Source organism: Erinaceus europaeus, chromosome 8 (genome assembly GCF_950295315.1).
Source record: "Erinaceus europaeus chromosome 8, mEriEur2.1, whole genome shotgun sequence".
Taxonomy (NCBI): domain Eukaryota; kingdom Metazoa; phylum Chordata; class Mammalia; order Eulipotyphla; family Erinaceidae; genus Erinaceus; species Erinaceus europaeus.
The window spans coordinates 99,856,140-99,881,176 of NC_080169.1; the positions used below are offsets into that span (position 1 = coordinate 99,856,140).

A 25,037-nucleotide genomic window follows, 5' to 3' on the forward strand; every position below is an offset into this window, starting at 1 on the left:
GCCTCCGGAAGTCGAATCCCCATATGTTCTTTTTCTTTCTTTTTTTTTTTATTATCTTCATTTATTAGAGATAGCCAGAAATAGAGGGAAGGGAGAGCTAGAGAGGAAGCGAGAAAGAGAGACACCTGCAACACTGCTTCACCACTAACAAAGCTTTCCCCCTACAGGTGAGGACTGGGGGCTTGAACCTGGGTCCTTATGCATTGTAACTTGAGCACTCAACCAGGTGCACCACCATCTAGCCCCTATAGCTTCTTTTTCTTAACTTCCACACCTCCCCAGCTCTGTCCTAGAGTAACTCACCCTCACTTTCTCTTCTTATTTTTTTACCTTTTAAAAATATTTTATTGGGGGATTAATGGTTTACAGTAGATACAGTTGCTGGTACATGTGTAAATCTCTCAGTTTTCTGCAGAACACTCTCACCCCCAGGCTAGGTCCTCCTCCACCATCATGCACCAGGGCCTGAAAGCACCCCTATCTACACCCAGAGTCCTTTGGTGCAGTCCACCAAACCAAGTTCTGCTTGTCTTTCCCTTTCCTGCTCTTATTTCTCAACTTCTGTCCATGAGTGAGATCATCCCATATCCATTCTTCTCTTTCTGGCTGATCTCACTTAACATACTCCTTCAAACTCCATGCAAGATGAGGTGAAGAAGGTGACTTTGTCATTCTTAACAGCGGAGTAGTAGTTTTTTTCTTTATCTTTTTAATTGCCACCACCAGAGTTATCACTGAAGCTTGACACCTGCACCATGAATTTCACTGCTCCTGGGGCCAGTTTTTCCTATTTTATTTATTTGATAGGACAGAGAGAAATTGAAAGGTAGAGGGAAGAGAGAAAGAGAGACACCTGCAGCCCTACTTCACTTGTGGAGCATCTCCCTGCAGGTGGGAAATGGGTTTGTACCCACGTCCTTGCTCGTGTGCCCTCAACCAGGTGTGCTACTGCCGAACTCCTTTTTAATTTTTTTTTTAAAGATTTGATTAACACAAGGTGGTGTGAGAGAGCTAGAGACATAGAGAGAACCAGAGCATCCCTCTGGCACATGAGAATACTGGAGAATCAAACCCAGGACCTCATGCTTCTCAGTTCAGGGCCCTACTCCCTGCACCACCTCCCTACTCCCTGATCCACCCCCCCCCCCCCCATTCCTCTTCTGCTGCACAAAGTCCCTGGGGAATGGACCCCCACCCATAAAGCTGGCAGAGCCTGAGCCCACTCTGAGACTTTTCTGAAACAAAAGCAGTCCATCCTCTCCCGAGCTCCTGAGCCCCAGAGCAAAGACTCTTGCTTAGCAGTTCCTCAAACTGAACGCCACCAGCCCTTCTAGCCACCCTCATTCACCCAGTAGGAGAGCATCACTGTCTCCCCATAACCTTTGCCCAACTCTGTACCCACCCTGGGAGAGCAGTTGGGGTGGGGGTACCACCAGACTGAGAGCCAGCCCCCTCCCACAGAAGCTACCCTGGCCTGCCTGGCCTGCCTGGCAGTGGACCCGGCCATCCTGCTGATTGTGGTGGGCATCCTCATGTTCCTGCTCACCTTCTGCGGCTGCATCGGCTCCCTGCGTGAGAACATCTGCCTTCTGCAGACAGTGAGTGCCCCCCCAACCCCCCACAGTGAGACAGCCTCCAGATGCTACTCACAGACCTTACAGTGTTCCCTGTGACCCCACCCTAAGGCAGTCTCCCAGAGACCTTCACCACATGGGAGGCACCTCCCGGGCTCCCCAGGAGATGCTAGTGTCCCCTGTGGTAACAGCTGCTTCTCCCGCCCACCCCCCACAGTTCTCCTTCTGCCTCACTGTCGCGTTCCTGCTCCAGCTTGCCGTTGGCATCCTGGGCTTTGTCTTCTCTGACCAGGTAAGGTGACAACCAGGGAGCTGGGAGCTCAGGGGCCTCGAGGGGTGTGAGCCTCTGGGAGGAGGAGCAGGTTGCACCTACGCTTGGAGTAGTTCATTCCCGGCTTCGCTGCTTTCCTTGAGGAGCCCCAGAAGCGCCTCCTCAGGAGTGAGCGACTCAGAAATGCCACATGTAGACGGGGTGTCAGCATCATAATGTGTCTTCCCCTCACAGCCTGAGAGACCAAGAGAGGGGAAACCTCTGAGCACAAAGTTAAAATAATCTACACACTTTATTTTTTAAAAGTTCCCCTATTATGCATACATTGCTCTTTCTGTTCCATTTATTTATATTTTTTTATTTGATAGGACATCAAGAAAATGAGAGGTGACGGGAGGGGGAGAAAGAGAGAGAAAGATACCTGCAGCACTGTTTCACTGCTTGTGAAGCTTTCTTCCTGCAGATGGGGAGCGGGGGCTTGAACTTGGGTCCATGAGCCTAATAACATGTATTCATTGGGGTGCACCAACACCGCAAGGCCCATATATATCAAAAGGGAAATGAGGGTAGAGGAAGAGAGACACCTGCTCACTGGGTTGGGCATGTGGTTTGCTGTAACCAGGTTCAAGCCCCAGCACCACATGGGAGGTGCTGTAACACTTGAAGAAGCTCCTGTGCTGTGGCATCTCTCCTGTGTGTATGTGTGCGCGCAAAAGTAGTCCAAAGCAATGAGGCCTCGACTCCGACACACACAATAAAAATGTTGACTGATAGAAACCAAAGGAAAGAAATGTGAAAAGAGACAAGATTTTGAACAACACTTACTGTATCTGGAAAATGTTCTTCTACTCAGTGACAGTTCTTTCACTGGATTTTTTTTTTCCAGAACCAGGGTCTTGCACATATGTGGCTTCACACCAACAGACTGCTTTTTCATCCAGGGAGAGAGAAGGAGAGACACAACATCATCAGAGTTTCCTCTGGTGCTGTCGCAACTCCCATGTGGTGCCAGGGTTCTAACGTGGGCCATGTGCATGGCAAGGCATATGCCCTGCCCAGTGAGATGGCTGCCTAGCCCAATAGTCCTTTTATTATTTTTTTAACATTTATTTATTTATTCCCTTTTGTTGCCCTTGTTGTTTTACTGTTGTAGTTATTATTGTTGTTGTCATTGTTGGATAGGACAGAGACAAATGGAGAGAGGAGGGGAAGACAGTGAGGGGGAGAGAAAGATAAGACACCTGCAGACCTGCTTCACCGCCTGTGAAGCAACTTCCCTGCAGGTGGGGAGCCAGGGGCTTGAACCGGGATCCTTATGCCAGTCCTTGTGTTTTGCGCCACCTGTGATTAACCCACTGCGCTACCGCCTGACTCCCCTTTTATTATTTCTTAAAGATTTATTAAGAGAAAGAAGGAGGAGGGAGAGGGAAAGAGAAAGAGCAATGCCAGGGATTAAACTCAGAACCTCATGCTTGAGAGCCCAAGGCTTTTTTCTTTTTCTTTTTTTTTTTTGTTTATTTATTTATTTTTTTTGAGGGGAGGGAGGTAGTGGTTTACAGTATAGTCCAGCAGTCATTTTTATTAAGAATCAATTCTCCTTTCCCAAAGGGCAAATGACTGCCAGATGCAGAGTAGAGAACAATGGATAGGAACCTTCTAGCAAAGGGGCAGGGTAGATAGCATAATGGTTATGTAAAGAGACTCTCATGCCTGAGGCACCAAAGTCCCAGGTTCAATTCCCCCGCACCACCATAAGCCATAGTTGAGCAATACTCTGGTAAAATAAAAAAAAAAAAAAAGGGGGGGGGAAGCAGCAGAGCAGGAAGGAAGGTAGCATGGTAGCAGCTATGAAATTGAGAGCTGCTGACCTAATGCAGAATGTCCTAATCCTCCTGGCTCCTTAAAATTCTTAAATAATAAATAGGTTTTGATCTCAAAGAGATACAATTCTCTTATGTCCACTAGGGGTCAGTGTCCCAGCTCATAAGCCCTTTCTATATTAAAAAAAAAAAAAAAATTAAAAAGCCTCTGGTTTGCATCAATCACCAAGTGTTTTTTTGTGGTCACTGGATTATCTTGAAATGTGTTTCAGAGTGTGCCAGCAGCAGACCCAGCTGTTCCCTTGACCACTGGCACTTGACTGGGCCCAGGGGTGGGTGGGCTTGGGGACTGGCCCTCTGCCATCACAGGAACTAGCTTCTGACTTCCAGGGTGACTTTTAAAAAAGAGAATGAATTAAGAGTTCTGTGTTCTGATTCCTTCCTCGGCAATCTGGCAGACTCGGGGGAAAGTGAGTGAGATCATCGATAACGCCATTGTACACTATCGAGATGATTTGGACCTGCAGAACCTCATTGATTTTGGCCAGAAGAAGGTATGTGCTAAGGATGGTGGTGGGAGGGAGGGGCCGGGTGTGGTATACCTGGTTGAACCAATATGTTACTATGCATAGGGTGTAGGTTCAAGTCTCCTGCCTCCCACCTGTGGGGGTGGGGGGGAGCTTCATGAGCAGTGACACAATGCTGGAGGTATCTCTTTATCTCTCTTCCTATTTCCCCTTCCCCTCTCAAATTTCTCTCTGCTCTATCAAAAAAAGACTGGGGGGGGGGGGGGCTAGGCAGAGAAAGAGAGAATAGGAGTCTAGGAGGCTTCAGGCCAGAGTCAGTGGTGTCCCAAGAGATGCCCTACCCTCCACACTAGGGGCTTCCTTATTACCTAGCCAGTAAGGAATGCTGGGAAGAAGGCTAGCAAGACACCACGCATTAGCAAGTGCTGCTCTCAAAGTACTTTGAAAGAAACAGAACAGTAAACATAGTCTACCCTTGGGGTGAAAAAATAAAAAAGATAGAAGGATGTGTGTTCACATGTGTAAGAAAAAAATCTGGGGGGCCAGGCGGTAGCGCAGCAAGTCGAGCGCACATGGCGCAAAGCACAAGGACCAGGGTAAGGATTCTGGTTCAAGCCCCCGGCTCCCCACCTGCAGGGGGGTCGCTTCACAAGTGCTGAAGCAGGTCTGCAGGTGTCTATCTTTCTCCCCCCTCCCCCGTCTTCCTGTCCTCTCTTGATTTCTCTCTGTCCTATCCAACAGTGATGACAGCAATAACAACAATAATAATAACAACAACAATAAAAACAAGGGCAACAAAAGGAAAAAAAATAGCCTCCAGGTGCAGTGGATTTGTAGTGCAGGCACCAAGCCCCAGCAATAACTCTAGAGGCAAAAAAAAAAATCTGGAAGGATTCATAAGAAACCATTATAAATGGTTATTTAATGGAGCATGTGGCCATTTCTACGAGACTTTTAGTACCTTCAGGAATCTACCGCTCCCAGTGGACACTTTCCCCCTCCCCAGTATCAGATGGAGAGAGAGGCAGAGGTCCGTGACACAGCTCTCTCTGATAGCGCACTGCTTTGTCATGTGCCTAACGCAGAGCTGAGCCCGGCCCTCGCACTGAAGGAAGCTTTGGTTCTGTGGTTTCTTTCTTTCTTTTTTCCTTCCTTTCTTTCTCTCTTTTGCTCTTTCACTTTTTAACACTAATTCTCTCTGCCTCCTTACCTTTCTGTACTAAGAAAAATGGAGGAGAGACAGAGGAGAGACACCATAGCACCACTCCTCCATTCCCCAAATCATGAAGCTATTCCCAGTGTATAATGTTCCCATGTGTAACCAGGGGCCCAAACTGAGGTCCTCACACATGGTGAAGTGTGAATTCTACTTCTTGGGTGAGCTTCCTTTTATTTTTCTTTTTTTGCCTCCAGGGTTATCACTGGGGCTTGGTGCCTGCACTATGAATCCACTGCACTTGGTAGCCAATTTTTTTTTTCTTCAATTTTATTGGGTAGGACAGAGAAATTGAGAGAGATAAGGGAGGTAGAGGAGAAAGATAGACACCTGCAGACCTGCTTCACCACTTGTAGAGCGACCCCTCCTGCAGGTGGGGAGCTGGGGGCTCGAACTGGGATCCTTGCACTTCATAGTAGATACGCTTTACTGGGTGTACCACCGCCTGACCCCCCAGATGTCTTTTATTACTACCCTTTCAACCACTGATTTTTTTTTTAACTTATTTTTTAAATAGAGACAGAATTGGGGCCAGGTAGTAATGCACCTGGTTAAATGCTCACATTACAGTGCACAAGGGCCCAGGATCAAGCCCTTGGTCCCCACCTGCAGAGGGACGCTTCATGAGTGGTGAAGCAGGGCTGCACTCTGTTTCTCTCTCTCACTCTCTATCTGCCTTTCCCCTCTCAATTTCTGTCTCTATCTAATAATAAATAAACAAGAGAGAGAGAATTCAAGAGGGAAGGAGTGACAAGGGAAAAGGGAGGGAAGAAAGGAGACCTGTAGCACTGCTTCTCCACTTGTAAAGCTCACCCCTGCAGGTGGGGACCAGGGACTTGAACCTGGGTCCTTACTAATCTGTGTGCTTAACCACGTGCACCACCACCTGCCCCACCCCAACCCGATTTAGTTTATTTTTTAATTATCTTTTATTTATTGACTAGAGACAGTGAGAAATTAAGAGGAAGGGGAGACAGCCAGACACCTGCAGTACTGCTTCAACACTTGTGAAGCTTCCCCTCTGCAGGTGGGGACTGGGGGCTTGAACCTGGGTCCTTGAGCATCATAATATATATGCTCAACCAGGTGAGCCACTACCTGGGCCCCTGGTTATTTATTTATTTATTTACTTTTCCCTTTTGTTGCCCTTATTGTCATCGTTGTTGGATAGGACAGAGAGAAATGGAGAGAGAAGGAGAAGACAGAGAGGGGGAGAGAAAGATAAGACACCTGCAGACCTGCTTCACCGCCTGTGAAGCGACTCCTGAGCAGGTGGGGAGCCGGGGCTCGAACCAGGATCCTTCTCAAACTGGGATCCTTACACCCGTCCTTGCACTTCGCGCTGCACTACAGCCCGACTCCCTCCCCTCACCCGTTTTATTTTTAAATTGCAGTAAGACACTTGGCAAATTTACTATCAGCAGTTTTAAGTTAAGTACTTCAGCTGAGAACATTCACATTGGTGTGTGACCATTATCAGTCACCATTTATTCCAGGACTGCCTTGCCCAACTGAGACTGTCCCCATTAAACACTTATTGCTCTTTGTCCCCTCCCCACTTCTCCTGGCAGCCACCATTCATTTCTGTTACTGTGAATCTCTGACAATTCTAGGAACCTCATGTAAGTGAATCTTACATTATGTGTCTTTTTCTTTCAAGATGTTCCAACACACACACACACACACACACACAGAGCCGTCAATCATATTGAAGCACCTGCACAGGGGAAGTTTCATGAATGGTGGAATGGTGCTTTAGTGTCTCTCTTCTCTGTCTCTCTTCCTCCCTCACACTGTATGATTTTTTTTTTTAATACTATGTCAGGAGCAGTGGAATCAGGCAGGCATAACCCCAGTGATAACACTGGTGGCCAATTAAAAAAAAAAAAGAAGAAGAATTTAAGGGGACCAGGCAGTGACACACCCAATTGAGTGCACATTGTCATGTGCAAGGATCTGAGTTCAGACCCCACTCCCCACCTGCAGGGGGGAGCTTCACAAGTGGTGAAGCAGGTCTGCAGATGTTTCTATTTCTACGTCTCTATCTGCCCCCGCCCCCATTTCTCTCTGTCCTATCTAATAAAGAGGGGGGGGGGGAAGGAAAATGGCTACCAAGATGGATTCACTGTGCAGTCACTGAGCCCCAGCAATAACCCTGGTAGCAATAAAAAAAAAATTATCTTCCTGTGTTTTCTTCTATATTATGATAACTGCTTCCAATACTGATCACTTAAATCTTTCAGCCAGTATTTTTAATCTTTTAAATATTGTATTTAATTTTGACAGAGACGGAAACTGAAAGAAAAGGTAGAGAGGACTGTAGAGACCCCATCAGTACTGCTTCACTACTCATGAAGGCTTTCCCCTGCAGGTGGAAACTGGCAGCCTGAACCCAGATCCTTGCACATGGTAGTGCGTGCACTGAATTGAGTCCTTTCGACCAGCATTTTTTTAAAGATTTATTTTGGGACCAGGTGACGGCAGACCTGGTCGAGGGCAACATCAGCATGCATGAGGAGAGGACCCGGGTTCAGGCTCCCATTTTCTCACCCTAGGGCCAAGCTTTATAAGCAGTGGAGCAAAGCTGCAGGTGTCTCTCCTTATCTCTCCCCCCACTCCTTTCTATTTCTTTGTGTCGCTATCAAATAAAAAAAGAAAGGGGAAAAAATGCACCAGGAGCAGTGGATTCATCATGGAGCCACCAAGCCCCAGCAATAACCCTGGTGGGAGGGAAAAAAAAAGATTTATCTTTATTCATATAAGATAGTGAGTCACATTGAAGGAAAGGAAAGCTAGGACAGCACTTCAGTACATTCCGCACCAGGTCTCAAACTAGGAGCCTCAGACCTGAGAGGCCTCATCTCTCCCAGTTGAGCTGTCTTCCTAGCCTCAGCCAGGAATTTTGCACACCTTCTCTTACCAGACTCTGTGCTCTGAAGGACAGCAAAACCAGAAACTGTTCTCATGAAGTCCCCCAGGTGACTGTAGAACAAAATATGGAGTGAGTCAGACAGTGGCATACCTGGCTGAGTACAATGTTACCATATGCAAGGACCCAGGTTCTAGCCCCTGGTCCCTACCTGCAGTAGGGAAGCTTCACAAGTCATGAAGCAGGTCTGTAGGTATCTATCCTTTTCCTCTCTATCTTCCCCTTCCACCCCACTCCCATTTTTTTTTCTCTCTCTCTTTTTTGCCAGAATTTAAGGTTGGGGTGGGTTATTGAACCTGGGACTTTGGAGCCTCAGGCACTGAAATCTCTTTAGTTTTGTTTTGTTGTTGTTACCAGAGCACTGTTCAGCTCTGGCTTGGCGGTGCAGGGGACTGAACCTGGGACTTTTGGAGCCTCAGGCAGGAGAGACTGTTTGCATAACCACTATGCTGTCTACCCTCCACCCTGGGGAATCTCTTTGCATAACCACTATGCTATCTACTTCTGCTTTCCCTCCCCTCTCAGTCTCTCTCTATTTTATCTAATAAAAAAAGAAAAATAGCCACCAGGAATGGTGGACTAGTAGTGTTGGCATCAAGCCCCAGCAATAACCCTGATGGCAATAAAAAATAATAATATAACATGGTGGAAAGCGCACTGACCGGCATCAGGATCCCGGTTCGAGCCCCCGGCTCCCCACTAGCAGGGGGTTCCCTTCACAGGCAGTAAAGCAGGTCTGCAGGTGTCTCTTCTCTCCCCCTCTCTGTCTTCTCCCTCCTCTCAATTTCTCTCTGTCCTATCCAACAATAACAACAACAATGACAATAAACAACAAGAGCAACAAAAGGGGAAAATAAAGTTAAAAATATATAATAATAATAATATAAAAATAATTTTTAAAAAACACAGATAGTGGTCCAGGAGTTGGCGCAGTGGATAAAGCACTAGACTGTCAAGTATGAGGTCCCAAGTTCAAACCCCTGCAGCACATGTACTGAGCAGTATCTGGTTCTTTTTCTCCTCCCATCTTTCTCATGAATAAATAAAATCTTTAAATATATATATATAACTCCAACAGGCTTCAACAAGACCTATCAGTAGGAAGAAAGGAGAGAGAACTTTATAGAGCAAAGGCTTCTTCTGAGAGGGGTGGGGAGACAGCATAATGGTGATGCAAAAAGATTTTCATGCCTGAGGCTTCAGGGTCTAATCCCTAGCACCACTGAGCTGTATTCTGGCAAAACAAAACAAACAACAGGGGCTCGGGAGAAACTTGAGCTCAAGGCTTAGGGGGGCATGTAACCACAGCCTGAAACTGCCATCGAACCGATGAAGGAAAGGCGGCTCCTAACCTCCGCAGGGCCTGTGTTACAGTTCAGCTGCTGCGGAGGGATTTCCTACAAGGACTGGTCCCAGAACATGTACTTCAACTGCTCAGAAGACAACCCCAGCCGTGAGCGCTGCTCGGTGCCTTACTCCTGCTGCCTGCCCACCCCAGACCAGGTGAGCCCCGCCCACACCCCGCCCCACGGGGCCGGCGCACGTGCTCGGCTGACTTCTTCCAGCTCCTGGCAGCTGGGAGTTTACATGCTCAGGCCACAGGATAGCACAGCTGTCAGATAATTTTCTTCATCCCACTCTGATGATTCTGTATCACCAGTAGCCCTCCTGGGGGAGTTCACAGGGCAGCTTTTTTTTAAGGCAAAGAGTGGGGCTGGGAAGACAGCGTTACAGTTTGGCAGAAGACTTTCATGCTTGAGACTCTGAGGTCCCAGGTTCAATCTCCAGCACCACATAATCCAGAGCTGACCAGTGCTTTGATCTGTGTATTTTTCTTTCTGCATCTCTTTCATTAAAAGTGAATCAAAGATTATTAAATAATAAAGCAAAGAGGGACTGGCAAATAGCTCACCTGGATAGTGCACATGTTTTGCCATGTTGATGACTCAGGCCCCCATAGTATTGAAGGAAACTTCCATGCTTTGTTGCCTTTCTTTCTTTCTTTCTTTCTTTCTTTTTCTTTCTTTCTTTCTTTCTTTCTTTCTTTCTTTCTTTCTTTGTTTTTAAACAGTTTATATTATCTTTACTTATTGAATAGACAGCCAGCAATTGAGAGGGAAGGGGGTGATAGTGAGAGAGACAGAGAGACACCTGCAGCACTGCTTCACCACTCGCAGAGCTTTCTCCCTGCAGGTGGGGACCGGGGGCTCAAACCTGGGTCCTTGCACATTGTAATATGTGCACTCAACCAGGTGCGCCACCACCCAGCCCCTCTTTCCTTCTTTCTTTCAGTGGCAAAGAGAGGGGTCAGGCAGTGGTGCACCTTGTAGAGCCATCATTACAGTGTGCAAAGACCCTGGTTCAAGCCCCCAGTCCCCACCTGCAGGGGAGACGTTTCGCAAGCAGTGAAGCAATGCTGTAGGTGTCTCTCTTTCTGTCTCCCTCACCTCTCTCAACTTCTCTTTCAAATAAAAGAAAGAAAAAAAAGCATTCGCCAGGAGCAGTGGGCTTGTCATGCAGGCACCAAGCTCTAGCAATAACCTTGGTGGCGACAGAAGCAAAAAGAGAGAGTGAAAGAAACCCCAACACCAAGGTTTCCTTCAATGCAGTGGTGGCTGTTTTGAACACAGTTCAAACCTAGGTTGTGGGCATGGTAAGGCAGGGCACTATCCAAGTGAGCTATTGGGTTGTTGGAAAAGTCACGATATTTTTTTCTATGCAAAAATTTGTCATAACTTTTCCCACAACCCAATATTTTACCAGCCCTGTTGTTTTTTTATTGTTGTTGTAGTTATTGTTGTTGCTATTGATGTCGTTGTTGTTGGATAGGACAGAGAGAAATAGAGAGAGGAGGAGAAGACAGAGGGGCAAAGAAAGACAGACACCTGCAGACCTGCTTCACTGCCTGTGAATCGACTCCTCTGCAGATGGGGAGCTGGGAGCTGGAACCGGGATCCTTACTCCCACCAGCCCTGTTTCTATCTGAAAAAATCAGCCTGGAGTGGTGAAGCCCCGACAGTGACAAAAATATATACTAAAGCAAAGACAACTGGACTCAGATATCTTAAGAGGGAGGAAATTGGGAGTCAGGCGGTAGCACAGCAGGTTAAGCACTGTGGTACAAAGCACAAGGACCGGCCTAAGGATCCTGGTTCAAGTCCCCTGCTCCCCACCTGCAGGGTGGTCACTTCACAAGCAGTGAAGCAGGTCTGCAGGTGTTTATCTTTCTTTCCCCCTCTCTGCCTTCCCCTCCTCTCTCCATTTCTCTCTGTCCTGTCCAACAACAACGACATCAATAATAACTACAACAATAAAACAACAAGGGCAGCAAAAGGGAATAAATAAATATTTTTTTAAAAGAGAGAGGAAATGTCTGACTTAACACATGAAAAAAATTTCTGATGCCAGATTTCTTGGTGTTTGTTGTGAGAAATTCTACTGATTTTCATTTAAAACCTCCATGTTTACAAAACATGTCTGGTTGATTGTTAACAGGTGTATTCCTTTGTCTAAAAATACTACGAGAGCCTTCACTAAGAAAGAATTCAGGCACTCCTGTCAAGACTCCATCTTAAGGCTGAAGACTCCATCTTAAGGCTGAAGTCTGGAGTGCTAAGATCTAAAATTATTGGCCCACGGGCCTTAAGATAATGCAAAATGCATTGATCTATAAATCTGACCTCTGGCTTCTCACCTAAAGGGCTTGGGGTTTGTGCATCTCACCTGAGAGTAAACAAATTCTTGGGGCATCAGAGAATTGTACCTGAGCAACTACATTTACATAAAGACTAACCAAGGTTTAACACAGTCTTAATTCTCCCACACATTGAAAGTCATTTGTGCTTTGACAATTGCTCCAAGATTGTGTTCACCTAGGGACCAGGTTAAGTGCACATGGTGCAAAGTCCAAGGACCAGTATAACGATCCCAGTTCTAGCCCCCGGCTCCCCATCTGCAGGGGGGTCACTTCATGGATGGTGAAGCACGTCTGCAGGTTCTCTCCCCCTCTGTGTCTCCCTTTCTCGATTTCTCTCTGTCCTACCCAACAACAACAGCAATGACAACAATAATAATAATAACAACAAGGGTAACAAGGGCAACAAAATGGGAAAATATGTCCTCCAGGAGCAGTGGATTCCTAGTGCAGGCGCTGAGCCCCAGCAATAACCCTGGAGGCAAATATATATATATATATATATATATATATATATATATGTATATGTGTTCACCTGAAAGTATCTTTGATCTTCCTGTTCCTGCTAATGTGATGTGATTTTAACAGTAAATATTCTGCTGAGAGTTCTGACCATTGGCAAACCTGACATTCTAGGTGCATCCCTCCAGACACTTCAGATTAACTGTCTGGTGATTAAGGTTGTTTATAGGAGTCAGGCGGTAGCACAGCAGTTTAAGTGCACGTGGCGCAAAGCGAAAGGACCAGCATAAGGATCCTGGTTCGAGCCCCCGGCTTCCCACCTGCAGGAGAGTAGCTTCACAAGCGGTGAAGCAGGTCTGCAGGTATCTATCTTTCCCCTTCTCTGTTTTCCCCTCCTCTCTCCATTTCTCTCTGTCAACAACGAAGACAGACAACAATAAAACAACAAGGGCAACAAAAAGGAAAGAAGTAAATACATATATTTTTTAAAAAGTTATTTTACATCAACCTTGAGACATATCATATCTTGGTGTCCAGGCTTCTGGTAAAGGTTAGCCACCCACATATAAGCCAGAACACTCCATGTACATTCACTGACAGTCTAAGCTTTCAGGAGCCTGGTCCTCTAGGGCCTCAAAGGAAAAACTACTGGAGTGGGGTTCTCACTTGGCCTTTGAACCCTCCTTCCCAGGCAGTAATCAACACCATGTGTGGCCAAGGGATGCAAGCCCTTGACTACTCGGAAGCAAGTAAAGTCATCTACACCAATGGCTGCATTGACAAGCTGGTCAACTGGATCCACAGCAACCTCTTCCTACTGGGCGGCGTGGCCCTTGGCCTGGCCATCCCCCAGGTAACCCCCCCTGGCCCATGTGTGCCACCCCCCCCATTCTAGAAAGGCTTTTTTTTGTTTTGTTTTGTTTTGTTTTTGTTTGCTTGGGGGGGGTAGCCTGAGAATCTAAAAGGATGTCAGACACTGGCGCCTTGTAGAGCCACACATCACAGTGTGCTGAGGGATGGGATTAGGGAGGGCTGACCACACCAGGAGGGCAAGACCTAGTCAAGAAAAGTACCTAATTCCTTCTCCCCCCTTCCAGCTGGTGGGAATCTTGCTGTCCCAGATCCTGGTGAACCAAATCAAAGACCAGATCAAACTGCAGCTCTACAACCAGCAGCACCAGGCAGACCCATGGTACTGAGCTGCCACACAGCATTCCCTCCCCGCACCCCCCCCCCCCCGCAGCCTGGCAAGGGCAGAGCAGTGGGTCCAGCTCCTCCAGCCCCCCTGCCAGGCTCCAGAAGGGCAGAAAGAAGACAGGGCTAGAGAGGTGACTCCAGTCTGTGGGGGATGTACCTCCTCTCCCACAACACTGTGAAGAGAGATCTCTAACCTCATGCATTGGTGGGAGGGGAGGGAGTTCTATGTTGCCTCTGGGCAGGGATGTTTGGGAAACAGAAGATGCACTGAGCAGTGGCTGAGCTGTCGCTTTGCACGAGGCTCTGCACCTGAGCTTGACCACCTGCTGCCAGCAAGCCCTAGATTGGAGAGTGGGCACCAACAACCCAGCCTGGAGTCCAGCTGGCAGGGAACCAGCCCTCAAAGGAGAAGGAGGGAACAGTACAAGCAGGGAACTTGAGGGTTGACTGGGGACAGCCTTGGGTGTGCTGGGGAAAGAGTGGAAGGGCCATGTTTACTAAATGCCTGCCCGCCTCCCAGGTGGTGAGAGTGAGCTACATCCTGCCCTGCCCTAGTAGCCATGGAAATGGCCAAGGGGACAACAACAGCCAAATCCAGCCCCCTGTCCTCCCTTGGGAGGTGGGGGGACCCTAGAGGCCTGAGGCCTGGTCTGGGTATTCTGCAGCCAGCAGAGGTGGGACAGAGCCCCACTGCGCTTGAATGTTTCTGGCCTTCCCTCTTCAGCAAGTGGGAATCCTCTCACCTTGGCAGTTCACAGAGGAGCCGAGGACCCCTTCCCTACACCCCTAGTCCCCTTGCCCCAGAGCTCATTATTTCTACCGTGTAAGAAGCATGGATCTAACTGAGGCCAGGGGAATCAGAAAAAGGCAATAAAAGTTTGCTGACCTGGGCGATGGGAGATTCATGTATTTTCCATTATGGCAACTAGGAATGGAGCTGGGTTGGAGGTGGTTGGGGGAGGGGAGTGGAGCAAGGAACGACTAAACGTCTGAGGTCCACTACCCCCTCGGTCGATCAGTTTGGAAAAGTCCCTTTTTTCCTCTGAGCAGGGTTTGATTGTCCCCAGAGCCCAGGCTAATCCGCTAGAACGGATTAAAATACTTGCCACCCAAAACTTTCGAGGAGGGTGGCGAGGGTAGGGTAGTTCCTTGCGGAGCTGTCCCACGCTCTGCGGGGAACGAGAGGAGAATCGCTTCGCCCCCAGACCGCGCAACACTCTCCTCCCGCCGTGTTTATCCGAAGCAGCTGGGGACAACAGACCATCTGGCTGCACCCCAGCCTGCAAAACTCAGAGTTGGGCGCCCGGCACCCCCGCTCGGAAGGGGCGAGAGCGAAGCCCAAAGCCCGCGGCCCAGCTGGAGGGCGGAGCGGGGCGACACCCTGGGTGGTCCCCGCCCCCGCGCAGTCCGAGAGGGGCTGGGGGTTGGGCAGCTTGACCCAACTTCCCGGCCAGTGCCGCCTCCCCGAAAGTTTCCTTGCTGCGGCCTATTGTTCCGGGTGAAGCGAGAGTGTCTCAGACCAAGGGACCCATGTGGCTGGGAGAGACCCTCCGCCCCCACCTAGCCACCCCACTTCGCTCCCCACCACCTAGTTTCTCCAGGGCGCGGCTGCCGAGGGTAAAAGGGCGTCTTTCCAGCAGCCGCCTGGAGCCCCTGCCAATGTTTAGCTCCGGCTAGTAACAGGAGCTCCAAAAGGAAAAAAACAAAAAAACCATCCCAAATACGAATAGCAAAGTAAAGGTCTTTCATTCTGGGAGAGAAGGGGGGAAAGCGTACTTTCTTAGCGCCAGAAACAGCATTTAAAATGGAATGGAAATAAAATGGAAAACATGCATTTTTTTTTCATTCATTAGGACCTATTAGACCACCTTCTGACATGGATTCGGAGGTGCTACGCCTTCGTGGCTCCGGGACTTTGAGGAGCTCACCTGAACAGGAGTCCCTTTATTTATTTAGCTTACTTACAGCAAGAGACCAGGAATGATGGTTCATGGAATCGGGATTCAAATTGTGTGTGTGTGTGTGTGTGTGTGTGTGTGTATTTTTCCCACCAGGGTTATCTTAGGGGCTCTGTGCCAGTGGGGTGAATCCACCACTCCCAGAGGTCGTTTTTTCTATTTTCCTCCCTTCTTTTATTTCTGATGGAGAAATTGAGAAGGAAGAGGGAGATAGGGAGAAAGAGAGACACCTGTAGTACTGCTTCACCACTCAGGAAGCATCCCCCTTACAGGTGGGGGGCCAGGGACTTCAACCTTGGTCTTTGCACACTGTAGTGTGTGTACTCTACTGGGTGTACTACCATCCTGCTCGCAAACTCAGATTAAATAATAATAATAAGGCCTCACATTTATTCTGAGAGAGAACAGAGCACCACTCTGTTCCGGTGTGTGCCAGGCCAGGGATTGAACCTGGGACCTCATGCAAGTCCTGTCCTTTAGCCCTGAGTCAGATTTCTGGAACTTCAGACTACACTCTGCATGCACAGTCTCTACTTTTTTTCTGGAAGCTACTCTACTAGGCTTAGAAAGAAGGGCAAGGCATTTCTACCCAAGTTCCAGGCCTTAAAAGCCCCAGAACAGCTGTTCAAGAGCTGCTCAGTGTTCTTAACTAAATTCTTTTCTCTGTGTCTCTAGTTCTCAGTAATGAGCTTTATTTTTTCTACTTGATACTGGTAGAGGAAACAAGAGGTCCTCTTTTTTAAAAGTTTCTCATTGTGAAACTCCTGAAACTTCTGCCCAGAATGTAGGGATCAGGGATGTACTCTACCAGGTGCACCACTGCCCAGCCTTTTTCATATAAAGACTCCAGTCCCACCAGAGTTAGCGTCTGCCCCTCCCCGCTCCAGTATGACCTCATCTTAGCCTGTTCCATTTGCAATAACCCTGTTTCCAAAAGAAAGTCATACTTGGAGTTGCTGGGGTTTTAGCATTTCAACTTACTTCTTAGGAGGACACAATTCAACTCATGACAAGTACCTAAGCCAACTATGACAGTCAGAGTTCCTGCCCTGGGAGTGTGAAATCGAGAATGAAATTCTAGGTATAGTCTGAGTTGACAGATCTGGTGAAGAAAGAAGACGAAGTCGAGCAGTAGCGCAGCAGGCGGGTTAAGCGCATGTGGCGCAAAGCACAAGGACTGGTGTAATGTTGTTTTCGACGGGCTGGCTTCACGGGCGGGTAACAGACGACCAGGGACTCATGGTTGAGCTGTAGGCAGCATCTCTTTATTCATGCAGGACGCAGCACAATCTAAGACAAGCTAAGCTAAACTCAAGTACCGTAAAACTCACAATGCTGTCTTTATATATACTTGCCAAGTAGGGTGGAAACAGGATGTGACATAGAGAGGGTGGAGAGAAAAGTGACTGGTGAAAATCAGAGTGTGACAAGGAGGGGACGGAGCAGGCGAGAATCCTATCACTGAACCACCAATGCCCTGGAGGGAGGGTGGTGCTTGTTAACAGCGGTTATGTAAATAGAATGCAGTGGTTATGTAAACAGAATAGTGTTAAGCAGGGGGGATTTAAACCAAATGAAACAGAAGGGGTCTCATGCATACCAACAGTGTAAGGATCCCGGTTCCAGCCCCCGGCTCCCCCTCTGCAGAGGAGTCCATTCACAGGCAGTGAAGCAGGTCTGCAGGTGCCTTTCTCTCCCCCTCTCTGTCTTCCCCTCCTCTCTCCATTTCTCTCTGTCCTATCCAACAACAACGACAGCAATAACAACAACAATAATAACTACAACAACAATAAAAAGACAACAAGGGCAACAAAAGGGAAAATAAATAAAATTAAAAAGAGACTTTAAAGAAAGAAAGAGATAGAAAGAAAGAGAAAAGACAGCTGGCAAAATAGTTCCCTGGGATATGCTGCTTTGCCATGTGCACGGCTCAGGTTCAAGCGTAGCCCCCACTGTGCTGAAAGAAGTTTTGATGCTGTGGTCTTGTTCTCTCTCTATCAGACAGAAAGAAAGAAAAAGGGGAAAGCAAAAGGAAGGAAAGGAAAGGGAAGGAAAGAAAAGGTGGTGGCGCATCTGGTTGAGTGCACATGTTACAGTGCACTAGGACCCAGGTTCAAGCCCCTGGTAACCACCTGCAGGGAGGAAGCGTCCTGAGATGTGAAGTAATGCTGCAGATCTCTCTCCCTCTGTCCCTCCCTCTTTACCTTCTTCTCCCCCTTTGTCCTATCAAATAAAGAAAAAAGGAAGGAAGAAATCAGGAGAAATAGGTTTGTTGGGCCAGGCACCAAGCCCTAGTAGTAACCCTGGAAACAGTAAATAAAATAAAACAAGCCCATTGTCTTACAGATGCACAATAAAGCATATGATTACTTAGTTTTGTTTTGTTACCAAGCCATTTGGATCAGTGTATGTGTAGACACAATAAACAAAATATATAGCTACTGGGAACCAGGCAGATCCATGCATTTATACAACAAAGGTCAAGTACCAGGTGCCACGTTGGCACTGAGCAGACAGTGAAGAATACAAGTTCCTTCCTAAGGACCAGAGACAGCACAGTGGCTCTGCAAAAGACTTTTGTGCCTGAGGCTCCAAGGCCTCAGGTTCAATTCCCAGCACCACCATAAGCCAGAACCAAGCAATGGTCTGATGAGAAAAAAAATAATAAGTCTTCCTAAGCCTACTGGACACAAGTTCATACAACATACCTTGTATCTTATATGTTACCTATACTACAATGTCAATTAGCAATTTAGGATATGAAGGTACAGGAGCTATATCCACACCCAGTGGAGCACAAGGACAAGGTTCAAGCCCACATCTCCACATGCAGGGGGAAGCTTCACAAGCAGTGAAGCAGTGCTGCAACCTTTCTTCTCTATCCTCCCATCCCCTCTCAGTTTCTATTAAATAAAAAGAGAAACAGACTGGGTAGTGGCATACCTGGTTGAGCACACACATTACTATGCACAAGGATCCCAGTTCAGTCCCCAGTTCCTACCTGCGGGGGGGTGGGGTGGGCAGGGGGAAGCTTCATGAATAGTGAAGCAAAGCCGCAGGTTTCTCTCTCTCCTTTCCTGTCTTCCCCCTCTTCCAATTTCTATCCTATCAAAAAATAAAAATGAAAAAAGGGTGGAAGCAGGCAGGCAAGAAAGGGGGAAATGTAGGGTGAGGGGGTAGATAGCAAAATGGTTATGCAAACAGACTGTCCAATTCCTGAGGCTCCAAAGTCCCAGGTTCAATCCCCTGCACCACCATAAGCCAGAGCTAAGCAGTGCTTTAAAATAAATAAATAAATAAATAAATGGGAAAATACCCACTAGGAGCAATGGATTTGCCATGGAGCCTCAGCTATAATCCTGGTGGCAATAAATTAAAAGAAAAATAAAGTGACAGAAGTAGAGAGAACAAGAAGAGAGAAAGAAAGTGAGCAGTCTGAGGGTACAGTGTGATGGGAGAGAAACTATTTTGAATGAAACAGGTAAAAAAAAAACATTATATTAAAAACTTATATGGAAGTACTTATATACTCACAAAAAGTTGCAAAGAAACACACAAGAAAGTCCCATGCCCCTGTCCCTAACTCCCCCCAAATGTTAATAGCTGATACCATCCCAGTACAATAGAGGAATCCACGAAAGTGATTTGAATGAAATCCACAGAGCTTATTTAGATCTCACCGGTTACATGTGTATCCATCTGAGTCTGTGTGCACAGCTGTATATGACTGACCCGTGTGTAACCATCACTACCACTGAGGTTCTGAACTGCAGACACGGATATCACAATATAGCTGACAGACACATAAACATGTCATCAGCACAAGACAGGTTGGTGTCTCCTTTTGGGGCAACGCCTGTCCTTCACCACCACCATCCCTCACTGGCAAAGACTAGCCAGACCTACCTCTCTATAATTACGCTCTTATATAGAACTCACCAGAATGGAATCATGTTTTGAGATGGCCTTTGAGACTAGCTTCCCCCCCCTCCCGACTCATAACAGTGTGATTCCCTTGAGATCCACTCAAGCGGTTAAGTGCATTAGTAGTGTGTGTCTTTCCATTTCAGAGCAGTAGTTCGTGGTATGGAGGTACACCACAGCTTGCTTACCAACCCACCCATTAAAAGACATTTGGTTGATTTCCAGGTTCGAGCCATTCCAAATAAAAATGCAATAAACATTGAGGACAAGTTCCTGCGTGAAAGCGTCTTCATGTCTCTTGGCTGTCTTCCCAGGTGCGTGATGGCTGGGTTACATGGTCAGGGTGTGTGTGTGTGTGTGTGTGTGTTCTTAGAAAGAGATAAACTATGCAGAGTGACTTGTCTGTTTCAAGTTCTCCAAGAATGTGTGAATGATCCAGTTTCTCCACACCCTTGCCAACATTTGCTGTTAACCACTGTTTTTCATTTTGGCCAGTTTGATATGCATGTTGTGATATCTCATTGTGGTTGCACTTGCATTTCTCTAATGACTAGTGATGCTGAATAGCTTTTCATGTGTGTCTTCGGCACCTCTATAGTCTCTTATGAAATGTCTGCGCATGTCTTTTGGCCTTTTTCTAATTAGAAGGTTTTTTGGTTTTGCCCCCAGGTTTTCACTGGGGCATTGTGCCTGCATGATACCACCAGTCCTAGTGAGCTCCCCCTCCTTTTTTTTTTTTTTTTTTAGTAAGGATGAGAGACAGAGGGCAAGAGAGTCAGAGAGGACAGACAGCACAGCACTGCTGCAGTGCTTGTGAGGCTTTCCCTGTTTCATCCCATGTGGTAGCAAGGGACCCAAATCCAAGCCCCTTCACACGGCAGTGTGCATTCTACCAGGAGAACTATCTCCGATCCCCTGGAGGTCTGTTGTGGCCATTCTTTTTTCCATTTGTTAAAAAATTTTTAAACAATTTTTATTAACTTTATTTATTGGATAGAGACATTCAGAAACCCAGGAGGAGAGATAGAGAGGGAGAGAGACAGACACCTGCAGTCCTGCTTCACCACTCATGTAGCTTTCCCCATGTAGCTAGGGACCAAGGGCTTGAATCCAGGTCCTTATGCACTACAATGTGTGCACTTATTCTGTCTCTGTTCAAGAAAAGAAGTGGGAGGGGAGTAAAATTAAAATGACCACCCAGAGCAATAGATTCATCATGCAGGCACTGAGCCCCAGTGATAATCCTGGCGGCAATTTAAAAAAGAGGAGTAGGAGGATGGGGAAAAATAAATTCTGGAGAAAGAAAGATCTAGAGAGCTATAAAAATTTTGGTCTGGGGGCCAGCCGGTAGCACAGCAGGTTAAGCACACATGGTGCGAGATACAAGGACTGGCATAAGGATCCCAGTTCAAGCCTCCGGCTCCCCATCTGCAGAGGGGTCGCTTCACGGGTGGTGAAGCAGGTCTGCAGGTGTCTATCTTTCTCTCCCCCCCTCTGTCTTCCCTTCCCCTCTCCTTTTCTCTCTGTCCTATCCAACAACAATGATATCATGATAACAACAACAATAACTACAACAATAAAACAACAAGGGCAACAAAAGGAAATAAATATTTTTTTAAAAGCCTCCAGGAGCAGTGGATTCGTGGTGCAGGCTCTGAGCCCCAGCAATAAGCCTGGAGGCAAAAAAAAAAAAGAATTTTGGTCCAGGGGCCAGGTGGTGGTGCACCTGGTTAAGTGCTCACATTACAGTGCACAAGGACCCAGGTTTAAGCCCCTGGTCTCCACTTGGAAGGGGAAAGCTTCACAAGTGGTGAAGCAGGGCTGCAGGTTTCTCTCTGTCTCTCTCCCTCTCTATCTCCTCTTTCCCTCTCAGTTTGTGTTTCTATCCAATAATAAATAAATAAATATATATATTTAAAAAGGGAAAAAATGTGGTCCAAATAGTGACAGTTGTAGCAAATGAATCAGAAGGAAGCAACCAAGATCTTGAAGAAGCCCGGAGCTGTCTAAAGATGACTTTCCTAAACACAATCTTCTCCAATTCCATCCACTGTATCTCAAAGGATAGATTATGCTCAGTGAAGCAAGTAAGGAGGCGAAGGACAACTACAGAATGGCTTCACTCATATGTGGAACATAAACAATTGAATATACAAATGAAAAAAAAAAAGTCAACCAGTTTTCAAGACTGTAGAAGAACTGCAGAGGTTATCTATGGGTGTGGAGATGAGGACAGACCTTTAGTGATGGGAATGGTGAAATAAAAAAAATTAGCATTTTTAAATTTAAAAAAAGGGGGGGAGTCGGGCTGTAGAGCAGTGGGTTAAGTGCACGTGGCAAGTACACAAGTACTGTGTAAGGATCCCAATTCAAGCACCCTGTCCCCCACCTGCAGGGGAGTTGCTTCACAGGTGGTGAAGCAGGTTCTGCAGGTGCCTATCTTTCTCTCCCCCTGTCTTCCCCTCCTCTCTCCATTTCTCTTTGTCCTATCCAACAGCGACGACATCAATAACAACAATAATAACTACAACAATAAAAAAACAAACCAAGAGCGGGAGTTGGGCGGTAGTGCAGTGGGTTAAGCACAGGTGGTGCAAAGCGTAGGACTCACAGAATGATCCCAGCTCCCCACCTGCAGGGGGATCGCTTCACAAGAAGTGAAGCAGGTCTGCAGGTGTCTATCTTTCTCTCTCCCTCTCTGTCTTCCCCTCTTTGCTCCATTTCTCTGTCCTATCCAACAACAACATCAATAACAACAACAATAAAACAAGGGCAACAAAAGGGAATAAATAAATATTAAAAAATAACGAGGGAAAATAAATATTAAAAAATTTAAAAGGGGGGTCGGGCAGTAGCTTGGCAGGTTGAAGGCACATGATGGGAAGCGTAAGGACAGCTTCAGGACTTCAGTTTGAGCCCCCAGCTCCCCACCTGCAGGGGAATCACTTTACAAGCAATGAAGCAGGTCTGCAGGTATCTTTCTCTCCCCTTCTCTGTCTTTCCCTCCTCTCTTAATTTCTCTCTGCCCTATCCAATAACAGCAGAAATAACAAAAACAATAATAATAACAACAATGATAACAAAGGCAACAAAGGGGAAAAATAATAAGCAAATAAATAAAGCTCTGAAAAAAAAAAAAAAGATGACTTCCTGTCCATTCTTTTTTTCCCTCCTTTTCCTACCCATCTTTTTCTAGTGAGGAACCCAAAGGCAAAGAACAAAGACTCTAATGTGATCTCAAATACCAAGATATTGGATGTGAATGAGTCAGAAATCAAGAAGCTACTTGTAGCAAGCCAGGTACTAAGATGCATCATCAACACAGGTCTGTCTCTCTGGGCCAAAGGGACTGTGTTATGACATGCACGTGTGGTTCCAGCTCTTGGGGCCTGGGGGCAAAGGATGGCTCAGCCTCAAAATACATAAGTATTTTTTTATCTTTTATTATTTTAATATTTTATTTATTTATTTTAGATAGAAACAGAAAGAAATTGAGAGGGGAGAGAGAGAGAGGGGGAGAGAGAGAGAGAGAGACCTGTAGTACTGTTTCACCACTTGTGAAGCTTCCCCCTGCAGGTGAGGACAGGAGGCTTGAACCAGAGTCCTTGTGTGCTGCTCTTACAGGAGCAGTTTGCAGTCTGCTCCCAGGAGTGTGTCAAGTCCCTAGGAGATGTCTTTAAATGACACTGGCAGTCTTGGCATGGCCCCAGGAGGGGACAGTGAGCTCTCCCAGTGATATGAAGCACCAACAACTTCTTAGGTTTCTACTGGACACTCTTTCTTCTCTAACTCTGCTGACAAGCTGGCAGGATTTTCCCCATGAGGGTTATCACCGGTACCTGCACAACTCCACTGCTGCAGGCAGCCATATATATGGGGGGGGGGGGGAGAGATAGAAGGAGCGGGCTGGGGAGATAATGATTATGCAAAAGACTCTGCGGTCCCAGGTTCACCCCCACCCCCTAGCACCACCATAAGCCAGAGCTGAGCAGTGTTCTGATCTCTCTCTCTTTCTTTGTATCTCTCTCTCATGAAAATAAAGTAGATTTAAAGAATTTAAAAAAGAGAAGGAAAAAGGAAGAGGGAGACACACCTGCAGCACTGCTCCGCTGTTCATGAATCTTTCCTCCTGCAGATGGGACTGGGGACTTGAACCAGGGTTAGGGTCACTGCACATAGTAATGGGTGCGTGACCACTCAGGCCCTAGAATTCTTTTTTTTTTTTTTTGCTTCCAGGGTTATCGCTGGGGCTCAGTGCCTGCACAACAAAATCACTACTCCTGGAAACTATCTTTTTTCCATTTTTTTTTTTTGTTGTTGTTGTTGGATAGGACAGAGAGAAATTAAAAGAGGAGGGGGAAGACGGGGGAGAGAAAGGCACCTGCAGACCTGCTTCATGGCTTGGCTTGAGAAGTGACCCCCCTGCAGGTGGGGAGCCGAGGACTTGAACCAGAATCTTGTGCCTGTACTTGTGCTTCTTCCCATGTGTGCTTAACCCGGTGCACTACCACCCCCATTCTTTTTATTTTTTTATTGGGGAATTAATGTTTACATTCAACAGTAAATACAATAGTTTGTACATGCATAACATTCCCCAGTTTCCCATATAACAATACAACCCCCACTAGGTCCTCTGTCATCCTTCTTGGACCTGTATTCTCCCCAATTCTTTTTTATTATTATTATTTATTTATTTATTCATGAGAAAGAAGAGAGAGAAAGAACCAGATATCATCACTCTGGTACATGTGCTGCTGGGGATTGAACTCGGGACCTCATGGCTGAGAATCCAATGCTTTATCCACTGCACCACCTCCCGGACCCCCTCCCCCCCAATTCTTAAATCTCCCATCTTTCCATTTCTGAGGAACATCACAGGCACTATAAGCAGGGAGCCATGGCTATTTCTGTTGCTGTCACTGATGGCTCAGTGGCTGAGAACAGCTACAAAAATATTCTGTCTGCCTCCCTGCTGCCCTCTGCCCAGGCCAGCTATATTCTCTGAAGGGGATATTGAAAAGCATGGAGCATGGCAACATGTGCACTTAACCAGATATTTTCTTTCTTTCTTTTTTTTAATTATCTTTATTTATTGGATAGAGACAGTCGGAAATCGAGAGGGTGGGGGAGATAGAGAGGGAGAGAGAAAGAGATAAACCTGCAGTCCTGCTTCACCACTTGCAAAGCTTTCCTCCTGCAGGTGGGGACCAGGGGCTCGAACCTGGGTCCTTGCGCATTGTAACGTGCACTCAGCCAGGTGCGCCACCACCTAGCCCCAACCAGATATTTTCTATCTGATTGTTGCCACATTTTATTGTACAGAACAAAGAGAAATTGAGAGGGGAGGGGAAGATAGAGAGGGGGAGAGAAAGACACCTGTAGACCTGTTTCACTGCTTGTGAAGCGACCCATGCAGGTGGGGAGGGCAGGTGGGGGAGCTGGGGGTTCGAACCAGGATACTTGTA

The 25,037-nt window shown here is 46.9% G+C and overlaps 1 protein-coding gene across 1 annotated transcript in view; it reads left to right on the plus strand.

The window, feature by feature from the left end:
- Positions 1–14,581, plus strand: part of TSPAN33 (tetraspanin 33) — a 50,423-nt gene extending 35,842 nt beyond the window's left edge. Inside the window, exons 3-8 of the mRNA XM_007524190.3 lie at positions 1,462–1,598; positions 1,792–1,866; positions 4,124–4,219; positions 9,712–9,840; positions 13,185–13,346; positions 13,591–14,581. Coding sequence (XP_007524252.1) covers positions 1,462–1,598; positions 1,792–1,866; positions 4,124–4,219; positions 9,712–9,840; positions 13,185–13,346; positions 13,591–13,692 — 701 coding nt within the window. The 3' untranslated portion in view covers positions 13,693–14,581. The remainder of the gene's footprint in view (positions 1–1,461; positions 1,599–1,791; positions 1,867–4,123; positions 4,220–9,711; positions 9,841–13,184; positions 13,347–13,590) is intronic.
- Positions 14,582–25,037: the final 10,456 nt, after the last annotated feature.